The 10,494-nt window shown below is 38.0% G+C and overlaps 1 protein-coding gene across 2 annotated transcripts; it reads left to right on the forward strand.

Moving 5' to 3' along the window:
- The first annotated feature begins 7,094 nt into the window (after positions 1–7,094).
- Positions 7,095–10,204, forward strand: LOC131062937 (uncharacterized). 2 transcript variants are annotated; one of them, XM_057996681.2, is made up of 2 exons: positions 7,095–8,543; positions 9,658–10,204. In XM_057996681.2, exon 1 carries the CDS (start codon positions 7,213–7,215, stop codon positions 8,347–8,349), a length of 1,137 nt encoding a protein of 378 aa, XP_057852664.1. In that variant the 5' UTR covers positions 7,095–7,212; the 3' UTR covers positions 8,350–8,543; positions 9,658–10,204. The 2 variants fall into 2 exon arrangements, with proteins under 2 accessions (XP_057852664.1, XP_057852665.1); XM_057996682.2 differs by having other exon boundaries at positions 7,095–8,444.
- Positions 10,205–10,494: the final 290 nt, after the last annotated feature.

Here is a 10,494-nt window from a genome sequence, read left to right on the forward strand (position 1 = left end):
TAGTGTTTCATCCCTACACCCTAGGAATAAATCCTGCCTAAGATTCAGCTACAAAATGGTGGGAGTTGCAGTCAACCTGCAAGTTGCTACCTATGGACTCCACTTAACTATTACTAAATTGGTGCTTGCAATTCGTGTTCTTGATGGTGCTTCAGCTCCAGGACCTTCAAATCATGAAATGGTGGTATGGAAGTAAGAAAAGTGTAACAAAAAGTGCCAGCTGACAAACTACATTGATTTACAACAATGATATCGCTTGACATGCATCATATAGCTAACTACCAGTTTGTCTTCTATTCTTCTTGTAGTTATGATAGTTGTTGATGAAGCAGTCTACGGAAGCAATCAGTGGGTCAACAATATACTGCATTCTAAATTTAGATACTTTGAGTATCTCCTTTACACTCTCTATCCTATTGACCATTTCATCCAGTACTACTTCGGCTCCCTGACACTGGAATACCACATACATATATTTGTTCATTGTTTCCATGGTGAATGTCGTAGTGGTTGCAAAGTGGTTAGCAATATAAGAATCCCATATGTTGAGTATGGTTTCTTGATGTAATACTCCATCTTTCTTAAGGCAATAACCATATTTTCCTAACAGTTTAACCATGAGCTGCTCATATTGTTCAAGTATATTGAGGAGTGGAGGATGTTCTTTAAGGACCTTGAGGTGGCATTGTTCCATTATCTCCATCTTTAAATCCCAAATATCTATGCATGATTGCAGGTTGTTGATATTTTCTCCTCCTAGTAGGTCTTCCTTTGCAATCACCTCCTCTCCTAATCTTTGGATTTTCTTAAGTATCTTATGTTGCCTCGAGAACTTAATTATTTTTTGTTCCCACTGTGCAGAACAGTAAGTAAGAACTTTCTAACTGAAGTGGGATTTTTCAAAATATCTCCATTGTATCTTGCAAGAATATTTTAATTTGATTTAACTGATCTTGAGCCCATGTTTTAACTTTAGTTTCCACTTTCCTCATCTCGTATAATGCTTTTAAATCACCTTGTGGGAGAGATGAAGTAGACGGTAAGGTGTTGTCAACCCTAGATTTAAGTGGCTTGGCTATCTCCATGATAAAAAAATTTATTGCCTCAATTGCGCTTTGACTTTTGCTTTTGTCTTATGCTATTTATCCATTCTAGTATGAACAATAGAAGTTGCAACAACTAAAGTGGCAATTTCCCCCCCACTTGATCTGCTTACCCAAATTTACCTAACACTTAATATTTTGGGGTGGCCTGAGGTTGTCCTTCAGATTCGGGCATTGGAGCCGCTATACTAGAAATTACTTCACCCAAATCTATACTTGAAAGATTGTGAATTGTTTTTGCCCTCTTAGCTCTCTTTGGTGACTCAGTGATTGCATACTGCAAAGTAATATTCAGGAGGATGACTTTCTTCTTTTTAGCAAAGGTGAAACTTAGCCATTATGGTATATTGTACTCCTGATCTTCCCCTTGTATTGTTATCTCTATAGTGACCCCACGTGTTTCTTGCTACTGTTCTAGCTCTTCTTCTTCTTTCTGTTGCTCCTGTTGAGGTGGAGGACCCTGTGGTTGTTGTTGGAGTTGAGATACCTATTGAAAAAGTTAGCTTGAAGAACTTGATCATGAGTTGGTTATTGTTTCTTAGCTAACTCTTGCAACTTCTCAGTAACTTCTTCTCCAAACACCCTCTCTAAGTCATCTGTTTGTTTTTCTTCACCTCCTTCCAGTTGTCTCAGTAGGTTCTCCTAATCTTGAGTGGGAACCATTCTTTCATTCTATTCATCTAGTTCATCCTCTTCCATCATCTGCACATATACCTCCATGGGTTGTACTTGAATTATAGGTTATTCTTGATCCTTGGGTACTTCTTCAACCTATATAGTAGTGGGATTCTTTTGCTTCTTTTCATCTTTCTTTTTCTTTGCAACCATTTCTATAGGCTCATCATATTGATCTGAGTCTCTTTCAATGTTATGAATGGTGACATGCTCTTATGTTGGCACTAGAGCAAGTGTTGGGGTTTGCGTTGCGGGAGGGACTTGTTCTTCAGTGGTCTCATCATGCGAAGTACCCTCTCCCGGTATGATTCATATGGTAGGAACAACGGGATTAATGGAAGCTTGAGGGACAACCTGCAATCTAGTAATGATCTTGTGTTCATCAGTTGTCTTGAGAATTTGTGATTCTTTCATCTTCGCATCCGGTTGCCTTTTGAGCTCTTGATTATCAATTGTTTGTGCAACAGTTTCAGGATCAATAGGAGTATTCTTTCTTGATTTTGATCTTGTCCCTCTAGTATACTCCTTGGTTGCTTTGGATTGAGGATTACCACTAGCTTTACCCTTCTGCTTTTGCATTGTGGTGCTTGGCCTAATCCTCAAACCCAACCACTACCTTGTCCTTTCTATTACCTTTTCTTCTGAAACTATGTCTATATCAACCATTTCGTGATCTGACCACCAGATAGGAGAGAGTGGTTTCTTGTCAATCCCCTTTTCTTTGTATACTGGATCTAGTATCTCTATGTCATCCCCGAGGTCCCGGGGAAGATTAGTTTCTATTTCAAAGTTCCTAATCTGAGGAATTGTCAATTTGTGATATCTCCTCTCTGAGCCTCAAAATTGTCCTACATATTTGCCCAAAAAACCTCTAATGCCGACTTGTGACTTGGATATGAAACGAGCATCATTTGCTTCAGTTTTCCCATGGGATCATATTTATCTCTTGCATAATCCAACTCTTTTAAACTGAGGTCTTGTAACTCTTGTTTAGCCACCTTGGCCGCTTGCAAATTCTAACATGCATAATATTCTAGCGAAATAGGAAATGTGACCCTGATTTTGTGCTTAAGGGTCTGAAGAGATTGCAACCCCACAATCTGCCTTGTGTACTCCAAAATGATTATACTATTTCTACAAAATCTAAGAAGAAGGAATGGCCTCCCAGTGAACCCACTTACTCTGATGTAAGTGGAGCATTGATTTTGAAGGAACCAACAACCTCACTCAGACCATTTTCATAGCCTATGGTGAAATTTTGTACCCTACATCACCCATTAATCTACAAATGACTGCATAAATGAATGTGTCGTTTATTATTTTAAAGTGAAACTTATCCCGAGTGATGGGGAGCTATGTATAATATTCACATACCTTTTTGTGCCTTGGCTCTTCTCCCAACTTGCCTTCTTTAGTAAGACTAGGATATTTGTCAGCTCGTGCCACTACCCATATAACATAAGAAGCCATAAAGAACTTCTTTATTTGCAAGACTGTACTCAACTGATCATGGATATTATTAGAAATAATTTGTACCCAATCAAAATATTCCTTCCCTATCAAAATTGTATGCATATAATGGAACATCCAAATGTGGAAATGTTTGCAGTCTGGTTTACCAAAAGCATGACTTAGCATGATTACTAAATCGTTTGGTGCATCCTTGAAATCAGCCCTTAGGATGTCTGTTGCCTTGAGTCCTATTTTTCTAGGTTCCTCCAGCCAAGCCTCATTGATGTGGCATTTGTAATTTGAGGCATTCTTGTTAAACATGGAGGTTACCTCCTCTTTGGTGGTTTGGTGAACTTCATCCATTTTTGCAATGTCGTCTTGCATACCAATCATTTCAGGAGAGAGATCTACAATCACATTTTTGCCTGCATCTACACACTTTCTGGTTTCCTAATTATGATGTTGAACTACTACCATGATAAGCTCAAGTGACTGCATAGCCTGTAGAAAGATTGTGGCCTCAACAAGTTCAGATCTCTTGATCCGTCTATATGGTGCATCTAAACTAGTCGGTGCCACTTCCTTTCTTATGTCCTTTATCTCAGTGTGACCTACATCAGTATCAGTTACCCATTGTATCTCATTGTCCAGCTCAGATACCGAGGTTTGACCCTGGCACTAGTACTTCATCGTGGGTGGGTTTTTCTACAATTTTATCTCTTCTGTTGTTTTCTTTCGATTGGATGAAGATGCTTCCATAAGCCCGATTTACTCTGCAAAAAAAGACATAATCAGTTTACACATTTTAGCAAAATACAATAGACTTCATAATTTCAGGATTCTGGGGTTCCGGGATCCAGAGGTTTAAAACATGGAACGAGGACTTACTTAGGGTTTCGGGGTTCTGGAATCCTGAAGTAGGCAAGGGTATCAAAAGGAGGCATTTCAGAACTCCCGAGTTCCGAGGTAGAAAAACCTTGGCAAGATTGGATTCAAAACTCTAGGGTTCCAGAATCTTGAAGAATTTAAGTTCATAAGGCATAAAAGATTTCAGGATTATGGGGTTCCGAAATCTCGAGGTGGGAAAACTTCTTTAGTAAGACATGTTTCGGGATCCCGAGGCTTTCGAGATTCTGGGGTTCTGGGATCCTGAAGTGGGTAAACTTGGGCAAAAAGGGGAACTTCGAAACTCAGGGATTTCGCAGTTCCAAAATCTCGAAGCGAGTGAAACAAGGCCGAGCCAAGGGTTGAAAAATCAACTTTATTGGAAACACGAAATCTACCCTAAACCAAACTAGGAAAGCGAGAAAACACAAAACAAAGAAAAACACAACAAAAAGACCAACCTGGATAGGGATGGTTGAGTGAAAACTCGTGCACTATAGGAAGGTAAATCGTCGAGAGAGAGCTCTGGTTTCGCAATGAGTGAATGCACAAATGAGTTGAAACAAATCATTTTGCACTATTTATACCTCCTTCAGGTAATCGTACGACTTCACTATATGCACACGACTTCGGGGTTTCAGTATTCCAAAATCCTGAAGTCAACAAACAACACACAAAGAATCTCGAGATTCCAAGGATCGGGGGTTCCGAGGCTTTGAACAACAAAACGAAGACCACTTCAAGACTCTAGGGTTTCGACGTTCCGAGGTGGAACACAAAACAAAAGAAAGAGAACCCGGGATTTCGGGATTCCAAGATCCCGAGGCTCAAAAGAGAGAACAACAAACAAACTTCAGAACTCCGGGGTTCTAGGGTTCTGAGGCTCTGAACAAAGAAAACAAAACAATAATCTGGGGTTTCGGGAACCCAAAATCCTGAAGGAGCAAAACAAAACAAAACGAAAAAAGGGAAGAAAACAACAACAAACAAACAAAAAAGGGGGACCTGTATTTTAAGGTCAAAGAAAATGATGGGACTAGATATGCAGGGCATAACAAGTATATATATTTGCTTTGTCCTTTAGGTGGCTTCCACACGTTTACCTGTTTCTTATAGTTTATTGTTTAGTGTTCTAGTGTGCTACCATCTTTCGTCCATAGTTTACTCTGCTTTGCTTGGGGATGGAGAATATCTTTGGATGTGGATATAAGCTTCTTTATGTTGTTATCTTTGTGGTGTCTCTCTCTTTGGTCTCAACTATGACAGGTTTATGAGGCTGAAATAGAGCTTTAGTTGCTGGGATGGACAAGTATCTTTGGAAATGATTTATTTAGCCATGATGATTCTCTGGACAATTCTCCTTTGCTTCATGAGTATTACTGGTGTTTTATGTTGGGATTATATTAAACGATGACTTGATTTGTTCTATTACCTAGCCTCGAGAAGTTTGGTGGTGGTTGGTTATTTTGCAGGTTAAGATCTTTTTAGTATCCTAGACTGGATCTTCAAGGACTTACTCTACCCTGTCCTAGAATCTTGTTTGAAAGGATTTTTGCAGTTTTCTTTTCCTATCATGGTTGACTGTAAAACGATGTTATCAATCCTCTTGTAATAGTTCACTATCTGTAGTGTCCTTGAGGATTTGTACTCTGTAATGGTTTGGTGAATAGCCAACTTATGTAACATTTATATTATTTCTCACTCGAGCTACGACCAGAGCTTTTCTTCTCGGTTCTTTCCTACTAGTATGCTCGCATGAACCGGGATTTTTTGTAACCTTTTATTTGATCAATAAAATTATTTGGCTCCGACCCATTATATATATATATATATATATATATATATATATATATATATATATATATATATATATATATATATATATATATATATATAACATATACATACATATTATACATATATACATACATATATATACATATACATACATATATACATATACATACATATATATACTACCTCATGTCACCTTTATATTCTAGGCTAAACAATCATAATTACAAACTAAACAATCATTGGAGAAAAACAGGTCTATCAATTTTCACCATACTTTAGAGCTCCACAAATAGTTAATGATATTGATACTATGTTTACCTACACATCAATTAGATCAATGGCAACTAATTTTCATAACAAATGTGTTTCAAGTTTTAAATCATGTTTGACTCATTCAATGCCATTGTACTATTTCTACGATTAAATGCAATAATCATGAATCAGAATCATCGAGGCAAGAGGAAACGATGATAAAAATGGCAAAAGAAAATAGTGAAAGTGATCGACGATTCTAGTCTTCTCGATTGTCTTGCATTGATAGAATAATCTGTCAACCGTCAATGTGTTTTAAGATCTCATCCATTCCATATTAGGACATGCCGAAAACCATTACCCTACACCTAAAACCAATCCTGATTATGATGTTGACCTTGACCCTAAACCTTAACCCTATCCATGATGTAAACCCTAATTGTACCCATAATCCTAACTATGACCCTAACCTTAACCCTCACCCCAACCATGATATAGACCCTAATCAAAATCCTAACCATAACCCTAATCCCAACGTTAACCTAACCCTAATCCTAACCCTCACCCCAACTATGACATAAACCATAACCATAATCAAAATTGACCTTGACCCTAAACCTTAACCCTTACCCTAACCCAAACCCTATCCATGGTGTAAACCCTAATTGTATCCATAATCCTAACCATGGACCTAACCTTAACCCTCACCCCAACCATGATATAGATCATAACGCTAAACCTTAACCCTAATCCCAACCCTAACCATAACCCTAACCATAATTGTAATTATAACGCTAAACCTTAACCCTAATCCCAATTCTAACCATAACCCTAATCCCAAAATTAACCTAACCCTAACCCTCACCCCAACCATGACATAAACCATAACCATAAGCGTAATCCTAACAATAACCCTACACATAAACCTAAACCCTAATTCTAACAATAATCCCCAGCCCTCACGCTGAAGTAAATCCTAACCCTAACACATTTAAAGGAAAAAACCCCTGTTCGATACCGAAACTCTAACACAGCTCGTAATTCTGCCATGACTTCCAAGTTTTGCTGCCGACTGTTTCTTTTGAACCCATTCCATTTTTGCAATGCATTCTCAACCCTTGCCATTACCAATGCTCATTCACAGAGCCTCTTTTCACAGTTTGCCTCCTCCAAATTCAACATGTCTGCGGCCGACATCACTCGGATCTTCAAAATCGTTCCGAGCTTGCAGAGGCTTCAAACCCTTGAGAAAGTAGAGCAGTTTGTTCATATGTTGCATAAAAGGGGCTTCAGTCAAGTCCAAATAGCCGATATAATGAGGAAACGTCCCCACATTATCTGCTTTAGCGCAGAAAGAAAATTGGAGCCCAAGATCAAACTACTGGAAGTTTTCGGTTTTGAGGGTCAAGCTCTGACGAAGCTTTTGACGAGGAATCACGGCATATTGACCCTCGCCCTCGAGAACATTCTTCCCACGATGGAGTTTCTGCAAAATGTATTTCAGTCCCAAGATCTTCTCGTTAAAGCTCTGTTAGGAGCTCCGTTCATTCTCAATTGCAACTTGGAGAAGACACTGAAGCCCTCCGTTGCTTTATTCGAGGGATGGGGTTTTCGTGGGACGGAGCTCTCTAGATTCGTACTTTTAAATCCGCGCGTTCTGTCACTCACTTCTCTTACGCCTGCACACGCTGATCTTATTCACAAAATTGGCGGTGATAAACAAAGCAAAATGTTCAAATTTATTGTAAGTAAGGTGGTTTGTAGCCGCATTGAAACTTTAGAGGCTAAGATAGAAAATCTCAAACTCTGCGGGCTCTCGGCTGAGGAAACGTGGCAAGTATTTCGGGGTAACCCGGCACTCCTCAGTTTATCCAAGGAATATATATGTGAAAAGATGAAGTTTTTAGTTAATACTATGGAGCTCCCTACAAATTATGTAGTGACGCACCCGGGCTTGTGGAAATTCAGCTTGGAAAAGACTATGAGGCCCAGGTTTCTAGTTTGGCAGAAAATCAAAGACATGAATGATGTCGGCCTTTCTCTTTTGACTGTACTCAGAATGACAGAGGCAAGATTTGTTGGCAAGCTTATAAAAGAGCATCCTGAATCTGAAACACTGCTGTCAATTTATCAAAATGCAATCTCTAGTTCCCCCAACTGCACAAAGAGATCAACCAAAAGTTAATTTTGTATTGAGATAGTAAGAGTGGGAACCCAAAAGCCACAACAAATCTAATATTTGGCAAAAGGTGGACAGCTCTTCACATCCAGGCGATGGCTGTGAGTATTTTACATTCCTGGAGGGACCATATTTAACAACAGGAGCAATGTCGTTATTCCCTCTCCCATGTATTTGTGTCTAGTTGTTCGTTAAGCAAGGTATGCATGGCAATTGTCAAAAGTTTTAAATGAGCTTCTAATTGCTTTCGTTCCACTCATTCAGTTTGATGTAACTGATGAATTTTGAATAGCTAGAAGCTTTTCGCTATGTGAAAGTCATTAAAAATTTCGTGAATATGTTTGGAATTTTGGAGTGGGAATTATGCCATAGCAAAGAGTGAACAATTACACAATAATGTTCAGCAAACAAGTTTCTAGACCACAAAATTTTGACAAAAGTTGTAATTTATGTGTTTCACGTTGTACCAAGTAGAGCACATATGTCAGTTTGGACATCATTTTGAGTTTTTTCACAGAGTATATAAAAATAGGTAAACCAGAGCAGTAGGTTCTTCCATTTGCAGTGAAAATTCATCAGCAATTGGAAAACATCACAAAACATTATTAGTGGGAAGTCATAATTAATAAACAGGTTTTAACATAGTTTTGGGCTTATAATGGAAGGTACAAATCTTAAAGGAAACTTTTATGTATTGAATTTTTAAAAAATTAACATCTTTAAGGTACAAATCTTGCAAGCAGTGAAATCCACTAAAGATAACATACCCTAATTCATATTTCATGCTTTATTTTCTTGTCTATGCGTGGTCAGAGAAATAACACCAACTCCAGAAAATTTGCAATATAACCAACACTTAGTAAAAGAAGAACAGATATTCAATACCAAAGCACTGCTACGATAAAACAGGAAAATATTTTTGAGCTGACGATTCTGTTAAAATAAGTTCTCGATCAATATATGATAAAAAACTATAAATTAATTAAGATCAGAAAACAGAACTGACATAAACAATACCCTACAATGTCCAATGACGGCGGCTCTATGATATTCGGAGTGGGACTGAATACCCCAGAGCTATTCCAGCTTTTTTGGATGAATGTTGAGGTCAGAGAGAGAATAGCTTTCCAATCATTCATTATATTAGTTATTTTGGACGGCCTTCAACAAAATATTTCCAGGATTGACTATTGTTCAAACCTTCCCAAAAATTTTCCTGTAACCTTTGTAAATTTTGAATTAGCTAAAATTTTTATTTTCATTTTGCCTGGAAGAATTTAGGCCTTATGTTTTTTGCCCCTATTTTCCTGGCAGGCACCTGGCGCATGGAGTGGGATGTAGTGTAGATTTTCAACAATTATCGCAAGACATGTGAGATGCAGCTGTAGCTGCTTGGATGCTGGGTGACTTATGTGTTGCTTGCTACTTGCTTGTGCAGCTCCCAAGACATGGAGGCTCTAATGTATGCAATAATTTTGTTTTCTTTCCTTAATTTGTAAAGGAAGATTTTCTGCTTTGTTAGCCTTCTGTGAGCAGAGTAAATTTCGCTATGAACCGAATCCTGGAGCATGGAGATATCCATTCCCAAAGTGGAATGCAAATGTTGTGGTGTCTATTCTGATTATAGTATATTTAGAACTGGTTCTTAAAATAGCACTGTGAAGATGTCAGTTGTTCTATTTTCAGAAAACCAGGGATATAGGCGGGGGTTTCAGCATAGCTGAGTAAAAGGCAATAATTCAAACCCATGTTTCTCAATATTTTCTAGAGATTAGAAGACGCATGTTCCTACAACTTATTACTTCTGACACTAGTTATGTATTCTCCTTCTTTGTCATAGTAAATAGCATCAAAATAATAATTTTCGAGTGTCTTAATGATATAGTAGCTGAGGATCTAGGACTAAATAAGAAATTCTTTCTGCCATCTGGTCTATACCAAGAAGAAAATGCTTGGCATTTATTTCTTATTTTTTTTCATATATCGATCAAGGAATATAATAAAGATGTTAAATCATGTAAAAGGTTGTCTAAAACAAGAATTACTTCAATTGCATGCCAAGAAAGCTGGATTAGATATTCTGCAGAAATAGGGTTATTATTTGCCAGTACGGATTATCCAAATCAAGATTGCAATAAGAGATGGCTGAAG

The sequence above is a fragment of the Cryptomeria japonica genome, chromosome 6 (genome assembly GCF_030272615.1).
Source record: "Cryptomeria japonica chromosome 6, Sugi_1.0, whole genome shotgun sequence".
Classification (NCBI taxonomy): domain Eukaryota; kingdom Viridiplantae; phylum Streptophyta; class Pinopsida; order Cupressales; family Cupressaceae; genus Cryptomeria; species Cryptomeria japonica.